The sequence below is a fragment of the Eupeodes corollae genome, chromosome 1, assembly GCF_945859685.1.
Source record: "Eupeodes corollae chromosome 1, idEupCoro1.1, whole genome shotgun sequence".
In the NCBI taxonomy this organism is placed as follows: Eukaryota; Metazoa; Arthropoda; class Insecta; order Diptera; family Syrphidae; genus Eupeodes; species Eupeodes corollae.
Window position 1 is genome coordinate 249795557 of NC_079147.1, and position 15843 is coordinate 249811399.

Consider the following 15843-nt stretch of genomic DNA (forward strand, 5'->3'; position numbering starts at 1 on the left):
TTGTTATTGGCTGAATGAGTAAAAAATGTCAGTACTGCGTTGCTTTTAAATGGAAAGATGAAACTGCTTGAATGTGCTATTCCGGTGGTAAAGTTTCACTTCCATTACTTGGTGAACCAGAAGAGCCTTTGAAAACTTTATTAACTGGTGATTTCCGTCAAACCCTCCCAGTGATTCAAAGGGGGACACCAGCAGATGAAATTCAAGCGTGCATTAAATCATCAAGCTTATGGCCGACAGTTGAAAAACTCCACCTGAAAACGAATATGAGAGTGCATCTTCATAATCACGTGGATTCAGGACTTTACGCAGAAATGTTGTTGAAAATTGGTGATGGTTGTTTAGACGTTGACGCTGAAGGCTACATATCACTGTCAAGAGAATTTTGTAATTTAGTAGAAAGTGATGTGGATCTCATTGCTAATGTTTTTCCGGAATTGGAACAAAATTTGTGTAGTGATCAGTGGTTGTGTGCAAGAGCAATATTAATACCAAGAAATGAAATTGTAAATAGGATCAACACTGACATTTAAATTGAGGTTCAAGGAGAAATGAAGGAATATTCGTCAATGGATACAATTATGGATACGAAACTTAGTACTTCATATCATGTGGAGATTTTAAATTCACTTGAACTATCGGGTGTACTGTCACATAAACTTCAATTGAAACTGAATGTACCAGTAATGCTTATGCGAAATCTAGATGCTCCTCGGCTATGTAATGGAACACAGCTTCGGATAGTAAAATTGGGACAGAACATACTTGGTGCTACTATTTTAACAGGTGTCGGTAAGGGAAATAGTGTTATAATACCTCGGATACCAATTATTCCCACTGATCTTCCATTCCAATTTAAAAGGGTTCAGTTTCCCGTCAAGCTTAGCTTTGCTGTTACTATGAACAAGGCACAAGGACAAACATTACAGGTAGCAGGAGTGCATTTAGAAAACCCATGCTTCTCTCATGGTCAACTTTATGTAGCCTGTTCACGTGTATCTAATGCCTGGAATTTACACATATTTGCACCCGACGGGAAAACTTATAACATTGTCTATATCTTAAATTAATACTTTGTATTTTATTTTTTTAAATTGTTAGAATTCAGAATTATTTATTTTTTGTTACGGTGAAATTTATTTTAACATTTGTTGTTGCATTTCAATAAGCATATATTAAGGTGTTGAAACTTCATTGTCTGTAGTAATTTTTAAAAATTGTTGACCTCAGCCAAGCAATAAAATTTAGTTATTATATTGACTCATTTCTATTATTATACCCTTACTCTTTATCTCTCATGCTAATTTCTCCACTGTGGGCGGGTAAAAAGCTAGTATAAATATAAACGGAAAAAAAGAATTATCTGAAATTAAATTTTAGGGTCAACGAACGGAACCTTTTGAGCTTTTTTCTCCGAAAAATCGTTGATGATTTCGTTGAAATCCAGTTTTCGGAGTAAATCGCTTTCAATGCTCAGGAGAGAAAGCTTCGATATACGGTTTTGTCCCATCGTTGTTCGAAGCCTTTTTTTTAAATTTTCATTTTTAAAAAAAGGGCGCTCTCCAGTGTAATTTGTTACCATCAAAACCAAGTACATTGTCAATGCATTTTCGACGTTTTAGGAATGAAGCTCTGAAATTTAGATTTTCGAGAATTTGGTAGTAAAATAGTTATAGCGATTGATCTGTTCCATATTCCTTTTCCTTTTTATATGAGTCAATTAAATACACAAATTGAACCAACTCATTACCAAGACTAGCACCTTAATCATCCGGATGCACTTTAACCAATGCCTCTACACAAATTTTCAGCATCTATCTTCAGGAATCCAAATCTCGAACGTACAGCTTCTTAAGCATGCAATCTTCCAGTAAGAGAAACGGATAGCTGGTCAATCACTGGGATGAAGGCGGATACCTTGCATTTTTCCTTAGGTGACAGATTTGCATCTTGTGCTTTCCCGTAATCGAGCGGATTCAACCTCATATTTCTCGTTCTGGTGCAGGTGGGTGATTTTATATATTCATCAGTATTTGATATTTTTTTGCTGCTTCCTCGTATTTATCAAAATCATTTTGTGTGGATTCCACAACAGATTTCAATGTTTCCAGTGCACGCATTGCCAATTGAAGAATCATTTTCGGGTCTCGCAAAACCTTGTTTGTAGCGTTGAATCGCTCCAAGATATTGTTTCAAAATGTTGTAAACAACGCGGTTTCGAGACCACTTTTTGTAGAAGGTGCGTTGCTTCATTCCTCACTATGTCTTTTTGTTCAAAAATGTTCCGAAGTTTCTATTATGGGGGCCTCCTGTTTGTGCTATAATGCAGACAAACATGTTTTTCGTCACTATAATCATCATCCAATTTCCTATAATCTGCAGACGTCGGCATTTTTGATCTTCTCTCTATCGAGCCAATTTTATTTCATTATTTTGCATCCTCTTTGTCTGAAGACTTTAAAGCAGATACATATATGTAAAACCATCATAAGCATCCTGAAGGAGTTTAAATTTATCTAAAGTTGAATTTGGAAATCATCAAACTTTATTTCTCATTGAACTGATGGAATGGATCAACTTATAAGTCATTTTAAAGTCTTGGGAAACATAATAAGGGAAATCATTAAAAAATGAATGCTATAAATTATCAACCAGATTGTCATAAGTCATTTTAACAATATTTCTGTCTTGTATTTTTATTCAAAGTTCTCAAGCACCCGATACACAAATGTCTGAAATCTTCTCAAAAAATTGAAGTTGAAAGACTTGTTTTTTTGATAGCTATCTTTTTTGAAGCTTAATCTTTTAACATTTATTTGACAGTTAAAAACGACGCCATTAATAAAATTAAAATGATGCTATAAAAATAGTAAACATTTTGCAATAACAGTTCTTTTCTATGGAGAAACTTTAACGAACATTTTCTACATGGACAAATTAATCCATATAAGAAAAATACTCCCACAATGCTTTATTTTCTATAGTGGTTGTCAATGTGTGTTATTACTCTTATGTCCGATTTCATAACCAAACACTAAAAGCACTTTTATCTAAAAGCTTTTTAAATTTTATCAGGCCTTTAAATTTGTTCAGTTTCACAAAGCTAAAAATGGGAAATTTCAGGGATATTTTTGTTAAAATAGAGTTCTCCTCACAACCCTGCAAAAAGAAAACCTCTTTTTTCTTTCTATTAAGCGAATTGTGTGAGAAAAAATGAGAAAGCATTATATGTTGAAATGAATGACAAGAATCTCAAAATACAACAGAGTAAACAAATCAAAAACAAACGTTTGAGTAATCGTGTGGCTTGGACGGTGGCGTATAACTATGTATGATGTTCTTCTTCGTCAGATAAAGATGACGAATCTAATATTCGAATTAAAAATTAAAATCATAAAAATAATATTATAAATAGTAATGCAATGTTGAATTCATTCATTCCGTATCTAAAAATATTGAGAATAAACATTTTACGAAGTAAAACATCATCTGTTAACCTGTCATTTTCATTTTTTAATGACACTTTTGAAATTTAATGAGCCAAAAACGGGCATTTAGTTTTAAAAGAGGTTTAAAAGATTATTTACTTTAAAAACGCTTGGTGAAACCAAAATATCCCATTTTACAGTTTAAAATTTTGTTAAATGTTTAAAAGTTGTTTATGAAATTGGGCAAAGGAACAATAATAAAGCAACTCAAAAAAAAACAAAGAAAGGCAAGAAAAAGAACGGTAAAAAACCATCCAAGACAATCCTGAACCCACATCTCAGCGTGGCTGAGACTTTTTAAAGTATTTCTATTTCACCTTCTTTCACTTTAGCACGTATTTCTAAAAACTTCTGAGTGTAATAACACCCAATCATCAAAAATGCAATTGGCAAAAAAACTGAGTAGTCTTGGCAGCACTCATCACCATTACCTCCACTCTTCATAAAACTTAAAACGAACAGATCTTTAAACTGACCAATCGAATTCAATCAGAGGAACAGGACATCACTAAGGACAATACAAATGTCACTTTGTGTACTTCATCCATCAAAAAGGATCAAATTTTCATTCAACTCAACAAAATAAAGCCAAAGAAACTCCAATTGGAAAACTCTATTTGTTTTTAATTTTTCAAAATAAAATTACTATGTCTATCTCAGATTACAATTATAACGGTTCAACTCTTACATTTGGTAAATAATAATAAACAAAACTTTGTATATTGTTGATTAAGTTCCATTTAAACATTTTTAACATTGTCAACATATTTTTTGTATCAATCCTCAAAGATGACCGATTAATCGATTTGGTCAGAGCTCACCCGGCCATTTATGATGTGAACGATATAAATTACAGACGAAATACCGCTCGTCAGGAAATATGGCACAAAATATCTCGTATGCTTGGTGCTTCATGTAAGAGTCCTGTGATAAAAAAGCAAACTATTTTAAAAAAATATATAAGAGGTATTATTGATTGATTCTTTGATTTGTTTTCTAGCAAAAATATGCCAAGTCAAATGGAAGAACATACGTTACAATTATTTACAAGAAGTCAAAAACCCCAAAAATCCAAATATTCGACGGAGACGATTGACACGGGATTTATCGTTCCTCAAGTCCACAGCTTTTACATACAAAAAGAAGGGGTAAACAAAGTCTACTTAACTTACCATACTAAATTTTGAAGTTTTTCAAGAACGGCTAATTGGTTTATATCAATTTGGATTGCTTCTCTATAGCCTTTATGTTCTTATTTGAAGGAACTTTTTTTCGAACTTATATTTCTTCATTTACAGGGATAAAAAATCAGATTCTGCTTACATCTATCGACCAGAGAATCAAGATGATTTCTATGAAATAGTCATGGTCGAACCGAGTGAAGATGAATCAACCCATGGAATGTCATCATCCCAATATGTCCCCGATGCTGATGTTGATGCAGACGATGAGGTTGATGTTAAACCAAATATAATGGGCGACACAGATTTAACAAAGGTCACCGCATCCGACGACACAACACCAACACCTTTTCCAACGAAAAGTCCAGAAATAAATGAAGTAGCAACCTCATCCGTATCTGATTTACAATCGAGTACGCATCAAAGACGGGATGCAGATGAATGGAATCAATCATCGAGAAGAGAAATAGATCGAAGTACAGCTCCAGATGCAATCGAGATGTATTGTTTATCATTGGCCGATTCGTTTAGAGCTATGTCGAGAAGTGAGAGAGAACGGGTTAAATTTGAATTTGCAAATATTCTCAAAGATGCTCAATATCATGATAACAGTTAAATCTAGTTTTATTTTAGAAGTGTATGCCTGTTTTGTCTATTCCATAGTTTTATGTTTTTAAACATTTTGGCCAGTTTCTAATTTTGAGAATTCTAATTAAGAAATAATTTTCAATGAATTTCTGATCAGAAATACCAATTGACTTAATTGAATTGAATTGAATTTATCACATAGGATCTAGAAATGCAATTGTTTTCAGTGTTCCACATTTGATTGGCTTTTAGAACTTCCCCAAAATCATTTATATCGAGACAATATAAGTTTTCTTTAGTTTCAAAAAACGATATTTCATTTTAAATGAATTTAAAATGCAGAACCTAACTGACTATTTAATTTTAGTCTTCTTTTTTTTAAACTTTATTTAGCAAACAAAAAGTTATTTAAAAATACATATTTTTATCTTAAAATCTATTTTTAACATCTATTTTAGTTAGTCTTTTAAATTTATCTATATTGAATCCATTCTTCATTTCATTTGGTAAACTATTAAAAATAGATAATCCTTTTTGCATTACCATACTCCTAGTTCTTTGGTTTATATAGTTTAAGTTTAATAAGAATGGACTTCATTTACATAAGTTAAATTTTCACATAGATAATTTGGCAAGAGGTTAAACTTCATGTTAGTACCCGTGTCATGATGGTTAGAGCGTTGAACTATCATGCCAGAGGTCTTGGGTTCGATCTATGCCTATGTCATCTAAGGTCTTTTCACGGGTACTGCTTCTTGTGAGGAATTGACAAATTCTCCAAGAGTAACTCTTGTCATGAAAAAGTGCTTTCTCAAATTAGCCGTTCGGATTCGGCATATAAACTGTAGGTCCCCTCCATTCCTGACAACATTACTCGCACACAGGAATGGTTGAGAGTTGTAAGTCACTAGGCCCTAGTTCTCAACGGACTGTTGCGCCACCCAATTCAATTTAATTTTAATTTAAACTTCATTTTATAAACAAATAACAATACATTAAATATAATTCTTTGGTTAATACTAAGCCAATATAATTATTATTATTATTATACATTTATTAAGCGAGTAATGAAATTACACGTTAATATAAAAGAATAGAGCTGAAAGCAACAGTGGCCTTACGCTCAGATAAACTTAATTCTAGGTTAACTTATTTATTTAAAATTATAATTTATTGACATAATATGGTAATAGATTTATATGGAAGTTTTAGTTTTCAAAAGTATTTCATTGATTTTCAATATATTAGGTTTAGTTGGGTTGCTTAAGATTTCGATGACATCATTTCCGGTAAGTATTTCTGTGATGTATGGTTTAGTTGTTTCACAGTTGTAGAGCAGGTGTTGAAGATTGAGAGTAGTGTGGCAGTTGGGACAAATAGGTGGTGGTTCGTTTTTGAGAATGTGGAGGTGGGTAGCAGAGGTATGGCCGAGTCGTAGTCTGATAAAATTAGTGATCATAATTTTTGGGAGATTTGTAGGATAATTGGGTGGTGTTTTCGTGGGGTTGACTTTTGTGTAGTGGTGTTGATAAATGAGCCAATTGTTCTTTTCGATAACTGTAATGTTGTTCATAAGACCCCTTACTATGTCGTTTTTAGTGTAGAAGTTGTACAGGTACAATGGTGATTTGTGAGCAAGATTGGCAGCTTCGTCGGCCTTTTCGTTCCCTATAATACCAACGTGTCCTGGAATCCACATTAGTTTTATGAGGTTGGTTGACTTTATTAATAGGGACCGGATGTTGTTGATGATGTTGATATCATTGTTTGCATTTGCAATGGCATTTAAAGTAGAGAGGCTGTCTGTGCAGATGATTTGCTTTTTTCCAGTTTTGATTGCCACTTCTATTGCATTAAGGATTGCAAAGGCTTCGGCGGTGAAAATGGAGGCTGTTTGTGGGAGTAACCCGATTCGAACAGCACTACCATCATCATTGACAATGGCAAAAGACGTGTTGTCACTGGTCTTTGATCCGTCCGTAAACATGAAGTTCCAGTTATTGGCTTTGAGATCCGATGAGATGTTAAGATAGAGCTTTCGGTATGTTAGGTTGTTTGTGTTCGTTTTTCTATACGGTGCTAGATCCATTACAAAAGAGGTTGAATCTATTAGCCAGGGAGGTTCCAATGAATAGGGGCTTTTTATTTTGATGAGGTTCTTTTTCGGGAATTCATTTTTTGCAGACTCGAAAATTGTGGAGAGGGCTGATGGTTGCTTGTATCTCTTTTTACGATTCGTCATGAGGTCTATTTCTTTGTCAATTGGCGATTTATATGAGAAGATGAGTTTTGCGTAGAGTTTGTGTGTTATTTTTTCCCTCCTTTCTTCTATCGTTGGTAGGCCAGCCTCTGCCAGGATGTTTTTGATGGGGGAGGTTCGGAAGGCGCCAACACTACATCTCGCTGCTTGATGATAGACAGGTTTTATAATTCCTAGTGTTGTTTTTGGTGAGTTTCCATATATGTAAATTCCATAATCTATTTTGCTTAAAATAAAAGATTTTGTTACATTGTTTTCATGTCTTCTATGTGCGTCAGTCTATTCCACAACAAAATTACTCTGATTCCTTTATTTTGAAGTTTTTGCAAGCGATTCATCATTGTGTTGTTGCATATAAATAAGATGCTAGAACAATACTCAAAGTGAGGTTTAATAAAAGTATTTAAACATTTATAGCAGTTGATTTTAAAATTCTTTTTCTAATTCTACCAAAAAAGTCAATTTTTTTTGGCAATTCTCTTACAAACATAATCAACATGAAAGTTAAAACTTAAACCATTATCAATCAAGACTCCTAAGTGTTTAATCTCATTTACTATTTCAATTTTTTGATTATGTATGCAAATATCACTGTTTGATTCACCATTTGAAATCATTGCTTTTGTTTTATTTTGTTCATATTGAACCATCGTTGCAAATTTTTTAAATCATTTTTTTATCATTATAATGCATTCCTCAGCAGTGTCTCTGTTTTGAGGAACTAAGATAGAAAATAATTCAAAATTTAATGGTGTTGCACTCTCAAATTTATGTATCGGAAAAATTAAGCAAAGTAGAAGGAAGAGGACTTTCAATTCTTAAAAATAAGCACTGGCCAATGAAAAAGTATTTATTTTTAATTTTAACTATTTATTTACATTTAATATTAAAATAAGCAATAAAGCAAAAATACCAATATTTATTTTAATCAACAGAAAAACAAACATTTTGTTTCACCCAAAAAAGAAAAGTTAATTCATTAATTCCCAAATATACATTTATTTATATATAAAATAAGAAATATTATTAATAAAATTATATCATTTGTCTTTTTTAAATTTATTTATTTGAGTTTTTTACTACACACATCTCTAAAACCAAAAAAAGAAAAAGTTACTATGTGTGTAACAACAGAAAGTCTAAGCGATTTGAAAGCAGTGAACATCATAAATCACATTTAAACTACTAAGATTTTGTATTTGAACATTTAAATTTAAAGTTTTTACTGAAGAGCTTAAAGCAATGGCCGATCCAGGACAGGTCCTGGGGATGAGAACTTGTCTTTGAATGCCTTAAAAAATCTAATTACTGATTTTGATGAAACTTCGTTGTAAAGATTTAAAAATACGATTTTTTAACAGAATGTATAAGGGATTTTTTAGCTGCGGGAAAAGTTTTGATACTTATCTTGTCTGTGGATTTATAGTTAAGAATTTAAAATTGATTGACACAATTGTTTAACAAGCTTTTGCAATTAATCTTAAATGGCATAAGTCAGAATTTAACGCTTCCAAATTGTAGAAATTTAACTTTAAACAAATAGATATGTTCTTGAAGTTCATAAAGTAATTCGTTTTTAGATATTTAAAGGCCTATTTCAATCACAATCAATTTGGTTACAAAAAAATCGGTACAGTAAATGATGACAACCGCTGGCGCTGTCGAGCCATATGTTGCCTTTTTTTTCGTATCCAAAAAGAAATCAATTAAAATTCAATCATATTTTCTTTTAACAAGACGGCGGAACTTGTTTTATCATAAATTTGGTGGCAGTTAATTTCAGAAATAGATTTATTAACCTCCCATAAGAAGTTATTGCAATGGGATTCACCAAATTGAAAATTTTGACATTTCTCAACGTTTCAAGGTCCCTAGAGTCGAAATAAAAGATTTGCGTGTAGAACGTTTGCGACGTTTTTTTTCGACGTCCATAGCTCTAGGACCAGAAGAGATATATTATATATGCAGATAATAAGGCAGAAAGATGCAGAAAGTGCTCTCAGAAAATTGCGAAGGTGTTTTTTTTTACCAGAGCAGTTTAAAAAAAAAAAAGGTTCTGGTTAATCCTCAATATCTTATGAACCAAAAACGCTAGAGACTTTAATTAAATTTTATATAATACTAGCTGACCCGACAAACGTTGTGTTGTAATATAAATAATTTCTAAAGAAGATTTTGCTAGAAATAAATAACTAACTTATTTTAAGTGTGTGAGGTGTGGTTTATAAGTGGGAGAGGTATAGAGCCATTATAATAAATCGCTAAAAATCTTGTTTTCAATTTATTAAAATTAATCAATTATTACAATACAACAAAAAATCAATATCAATCCCTTAATGCAACAGAGTGTACAATTTTTGTTGCTATCCCACCTTTCGCCAATACAAACAAGCTGGATGGTTGGCCCAACCGAGAGAACGCCACGAATAATTGTCCGTTTGAAAAACATGAAGTGCTCAAATCTAAGCGCAGACAGATATCGTATGGCCTTGAGACTTATAGATAGTCATTGAATCACATCTGTGGGTATAATAGGGATTCGCGGTAATAATTTATTTTCACCTCGGAGTTTGGCAATTAGAATTATGGCTTCGATAACATTTTAAATTAATTTTGTAATTACTAATCGAGTTCCGTTGCACAACGGTGGTGGGTTCAAAATACGAAACAAAACTACTGGAGACCCAACCTTCAATTGTAAATTATGCAGTGGAATGCCTGGTAAATCCAATGAGTTCAAAAACTCAGTTGGACAATTTACAGCTTTGGTAACATCATAAACTGTATCAATAGATTTTTACGACACCAAGTCTACTGGTGACAAATGTTGTATCCACGTTTCTTGTTGCTAAAATTGCTCTTTCTGCCAGCCACTCATGATTTGTATTTTGTCTGTGTTAATGAGGAAATATCTGGTCAATGAAAACATCTTGTGAATCAATAAATCTATCGGAAATCGACGGGTAATTTTATGCATCCAATTTCATCTGTAGTAACTTTTTTATCAGCTATATCTAACAGTGGTTTTGAAAATGCTTCAACAGATGGATCTTGAAGCATTTGAACACGCATATTAACTTCCAGTTGTACTTTTTCAACATAACGCCGCAGCGCGATGGTTTTAAGCATGCGTTGATCTCATCATTAATTCAATTTCCTGTGCAACGCCTCAAACAAATATTTCTGTGCCATAGTGTATTCATCCTAGATGATAATTTTACTCTGTTTCAGCACTGTTGCCATGGATGATTGTTTTTTTTTTTTATATAGCGCAACGCATTTGGGTTATTTTGAATATACAGTGGCTTTTTAAATACTGATTGAGTAGTTCTGCCTTCATCCAATAAAGTTTCCGCAATGCCAAAAGATGCAACAGTCAATACGATACCATTATTTGATTGCATTTTAGCAAGAATTAGCGAAATAAGAAATGTTTTCCAGTTCCTATTGGTGCAACCAAAAAAAAGGAATCCACCTTGTCCTGCCGAAACTGCGAGCATGATGTGGTCATAAATGGTTCTTTGTTCTTCATTAGTGGGACATTGCGAGCGACAATCGCTGCACGATCGTAGTTCACGATTGAATTTAGTGTTTATTAAATCAGATGCATTTCGATTTGTTGAATACATATCAAAATCACTGAGTGTTAAGTTGACAATGATAACGCAAAAATCCTCCGTAGCAATCACTACTATCGTAAGATCGTTGCACCGTGTATGATGTTGGTGCCATTAAACAATACCACTAAGGAATTCAAAAAAATAGATAAAAACCTATTCTCAGACCTACCGAATGTATAATATGCAAAATTTCATTGAAATTGGTTAAGCCGTTTGGGAGGAGTATGGCAACTAACACTGTGACAGAAAAATTTTATATATTAGATATTGTAACCTGATACCAAACAAGTATATTTTTTGAAAAAAATCCAATTAACGGTTATTTTTTATAAATGAAACAAACTGAAAAAAAAATTTTACGCACACAAAATGATTTTATCTCCAAAACAATTTTGAGCAACGAAAAATAACGTTTTTAACATCTGGTGAAATTTTAAGAAAATATAATTGAGTTTTTTTTATAAAAAAATAAAATCCTAAAAAAACCATTACTTAAAGTTGGTATAAATTGAATTTCGACTCAAATATTTTTTCAAATATTTGAGATTATGGCTTCTAACTAATTTTAACTTATACAAAATATTGTGTTGACAGTGCAATACTAAAACTTGGTAAAAATTTACTTTCGACTCAAATAGCTTTTCAAATATTAAAATTATTGTCTTGAAACTTTTTTTATTTCACAGAAAATATTGTTTTCGATATTCAGTAGTTTCTTTTATAAAAATCCAACAGTCCGTTTTTTCATACAAAAATAAAATGTAAAAAACAAATTTGGTAAAAATTGATGCTCGCTTCTTAATATCTCTCAAATTAATTTCATTCATCCAATATGTAAAAATTTTATAAATGTTACTTAAATTGGTAAACATATGTTTTCGACTAAAAATCTATTCAACAAAACTAGATTTTTAAACTAAACTATTTCATTATATGAAAAATATTGTTTGTAATTTTAAATTTTTTAAGAATGATTCAACTGACAGCTTTTTTAACCCAACAAAAAAACCTACAAACTTTTAAGCAAGACGGGATGGGAAGTTTTCAGTGTCTTTCTTTTAAAAAGTAGTTAAAAATTGGAAAATTGGATGTAACTCTAAGCAATGGCGGAAATATATGCAAAAAGTCATATTTAAAATTAATTAATTAAATTATTCACTCAAAAATAAATTATGATAACACAAAATTAAATAGAAAAATATTCTTGTCCAGTATTATTATCAGACTTTGATATTAACTTTCTCTCTTGTAATAATACATATTTAAAAAACAATTGTTTATGTATATTTTCAAACATTTCTAGGCAGCAGGTTTTTATAAGTTCAAAATCCTGCTGGATAGTTTTTCGTTAAAGTTGAGCAGAAGGATTATTAGTTCCTAGAGAATCTGCAAAATGGAAAAAAGGAAAAGTTTTTATTTGAAAATAAACGTATTGACATAAAATAAGCAAAGTCTGAAGAGACAAATATCCTTTAAAACTTTTTTCAATTCCTCTGGAGATATATGATTTAGTTGGCATGAAAGAGTCTTTGGAAGGTGTCGCTGCAGCAAGGTTTGGATTGGGCGCCGTTCGAAAGAGGAAAGGAAATAAAGAAAATATAGGGCCACCCGAAAAAGTTTTGATTTCATCACCAATTGAGTTTCTTGAAGGAGTGCTTACCGATGCAGAAATACTTAATCTTTTTCAAGAAGCCTCGCCCTCCCCAAAGAATATTCCTCAAAAAACCTTATTCTCGCTCGCAAGGAAGTTCGCACAAAAGTTCTGCCTTCGAAGCTTTCGAAAAGAAATTGGAACTTCAAAAAGATTTATGTCACACAATGAAGGCTTTGGCTGAAGGAGTTAAAGGGAACTTTACAGTACAAAAAGAAGCAATTTTGTTGACTCTAAAATATTTTTGAAACCTAAAAACCAAAAGGTTTATTAACATGTCGCCCAAAAACAAAAAAAGAGCAAATGTATACAGAGCCATTGTGGCAACTCCAAAGGATTGAATGCATCCCTTAAAGATCTTCTGATAGCTCTTGGCTGTCGATATCGGCTTTCTTCAACCTCCTCTTCATGTAAAATGCTGAACATTTTTGTTGAGTTTTACTTTATTTTTTAATACAATTATAAAAGAATTTTAAGGACAACTGTTCACGGGGAAAAGGGACATATTTCCCCGTAAAATGCTGAACATTTTTGTTGAATTGTTATTTAGAATTGGGCTGAATAACTCTAGCGACTTCAATTGAACTTTATTGTTGTATAATGTGAATTAGGTCTAATTTCAACGGTTTTTTATAAATAAAAAATCTAAAAAAAAAAACACTCCTAAAAGTTGGTAAAAATTGATTTTTGACACGAATATCTTACCAAAAAATTGATATATTGCCTTGCAAGTAGTCTAATTTTTTAGAAAATATTGTTTTGAACATATATTATCATTTTTAGAAAAATGCAATTCTCATTTTTCTTACACAAAAAAGAATCTACAAAAAAGGTAAAACAGATGTTCGATTCGAATATCCCAAGAACAAATAATGTTATTGAATTCGAAATGATTTTATTATATTCAAAATGTGTTTGTTAACGTAAGAGAGTGTTTTTAGAAAAATCCAATCACTGTTTTTTTTTCATAAGAAATGAAAACTTTCAACAAATGCTGCTGAAATTGATACGGATTGGCTTTCGAGTACAAATATTGTTATCGAAAACCAGATTTTTAAATTAACCTGCGTTCATTTAAATTTTAAAACTATTCGAAGAAGAAAATGGCATTTTCCTCTAATGTTGCACTACCACTTTATCAATAGACGGCAATATTTTTCGTTTTCTTCTTTTCTCTTTTGAAACTTAAATGAAAAACTTTGGACACTTTCTTTTTTGAGCACTTTTAGACTATGTTGTCCATTTGTCCTATTTCAAAATAAGTGGATTTAAATCAACAATGCATTTATATAGTAAATTATTAAGAAAATTATGTATTTTTTTATTTATTAATTTAAAAACGGCTAACATGTAAAATAAAAGGAATGTTTCGTACTAAGCGTCACACTTAGTTGGGTACAACTGAAGTGTCCATTTCCTTAGTATTAATTTTTTAGTTCTTTGGTTGCATCCAAATTATCCCATTCCTCCATCAAAGCAGATGTAAGGACAATAAATGTCTCTGGAAATACAGATTGCATCCTTATCCTTTTCCCCAGCTTTTTACAAATTTTTCTCATGTCTTGGTTCATCTATGGACTATGGCCAACCAAGTGTCGATATACTTTTTGTGAACACAAGTTACGCACCTGGCGAAGAAATTCGGTCTTGCATCAGCAAAAAGATTTCCCCAATGAATGGTGAAAATAACACCACATATTACTTACAATGTTTGCGATGTAATCACTGATTCTTCATCTTATTTTTGCTTTGAATGGAATTTCTCCTGGTCACTGGGCATCTGTTGCCGAAAAATATCTCTGTTCGACTATCTGCCGAGCGTAAACAAAATCAGTGACATAGCATCACAACAAAAACAAGCGACACAAATATAACCGCCCCTTGAGTAAAATTGATGAATTTTATTTGCTTCCCTAACAAAATTAGTTATTTGCATATTTGGGATTTTTGGGTATCGATGATGAGATCTATCACTGTTGAATTCCTTGTAATGGTGATGGTATTGGCTACAATCGTTTTGGAGCTTCGTCATTATTAAATTTCGTATGAAATTGGTTATGTCACGTTTAGTAAATATATTAAAATTGCATACGGGTGAATCTTTCATCGTTGTTATTTGGATTGCATATAGCTTGCAAAACGGATATACTGTCGGAGCAGATCATAGTATTTCCGCGAATATTTGACGCTGGGTTAATGGCCTGTATGATCTTGGTATGATCCCATGGCTAAGAATGTATCCGTCCTCTCGTGTTACTGCGAACGACGTATTTTCATGTGTCTTTGAGCTTTCAATGAAAAAGAACTTTCATCCTTCATCTTCAAGTTTTGATTTGATATCAATGAATAGTGCTGTAAACGGATTGATTGGTATTGTTTTTCCAGTATTGCGATAGTGTCATATCAATCGATTTGGGTTTAATATGCCAAGGAGGATATATGGGTTTGAAGTAATAACCCCGTTCTGTTGGAAGTTGTAGTTGACTAGTTTTGGTCAGTACTAGTTTAAGAGTGGATGGAATTCGTTTCATGCATTTTTGATTTATTGTCTGTGCAATATCGGCATGAGGCTAACTTTAATGTTCCCCACGTTTAAAATTTCTCGCAGTATTTTTCCCAAAATAAAAAACAAATAAATTTGGTTCCATTTAACATCAAGTTGTATGTATTTGTATGTATTTAAGGATTGTGTTTTTATATTTTTTTTTTTAATTTTTCATGTTTTTTTTTAATGATAAAATAAAAATTTACAAAAGAAAAACAAGAAAATATATAAAAGTTCGCCTTTGTGTGTTTTTGTTTTTTAAATTCAATATAAACATTTTTCTCTTTTTTAAATTTCTTATTTATTTATCCTAAAGTTTTTTTGTTTAATTTAAAAAATTTCTTTTAATCACCTTTCGCCAAAATGAGAACTTAATTTTTTTTCTTTAATTTTGTATAAATATTTCTCTTCAGAATCAAAACAAAAAATTAATAAAAATTCAACTACAACATGAGAATAGTGTAATATAGATTTATTTATTATTTTTAGACATCGATTACCATTAGGCTG

At 31.7% G+C, this 15843-nt stretch overlaps 2 protein-coding genes across 2 annotated transcripts; both read left to right on the forward strand.

Moving 5' to 3' along the window:
* Nucleotides 1-551: 551 nt before the first annotated feature.
* LOC129949727 (uncharacterized) lies at nucleotides 552-1070 on the forward strand. Its single transcript, XM_056061363.1, has one exon. The coding sequence runs from the start codon at nucleotides 552-554 to the stop codon at nucleotides 1068-1070; it is 519 nt and encodes a 172-aa protein (XP_055917338.1).
* Nucleotides 1071-4000: 2930 nt separating this feature from the next.
* LOC129942774 (uncharacterized) lies at nucleotides 4001-6289 on the forward strand. Its single transcript, XM_056051842.1, has 4 exons — nucleotides 4001-4181; nucleotides 4278-4403; nucleotides 4489-4636; nucleotides 4787-6289. Exons 1-4 carry the CDS (start codon nucleotides 4136-4138, stop codon nucleotides 5283-5285), a joined length of 819 nt encoding a protein of 272 aa, XP_055907817.1. The 5' UTR covers nucleotides 4001-4135; the 3' UTR covers nucleotides 5286-6289.
* The last annotated feature ends 9554 nt before the right edge of the window (nucleotides 6290-15843 follow it).

What these genes read in the sequence shown, in the direction of transcription:
- LOC129949727 (XM_056061363.1), top strand. Translation starts at nt 552, where the DNA reads ATGAAGGAATATTCGTCAATGGATACAATTATGGATACGAAACTTAGT.
- LOC129942774 (XM_056051842.1), top strand. Translation starts at nt 4,136, where the DNA reads ATGTCTATCTCAGATTACAATTATAACGGTTCAACTCTTACATTTG. An exon ending in CGGTTCAACTCTTACATTTG is followed by an intron (nt 4,182 to 4,277) that starts GTAAATAATAAT and finishes CAATCCTCAAAG; the next exon opens with ATGACCGATTAATCGATTTG. An exon ending in TTTACATACAAAAAGAAGGG is followed by an intron (nt 4,637 to 4,786) that starts GTAAACAAAGTC and finishes CTTCATTTACAG; the next exon opens with GGATAAAAAATCAGATTCTG.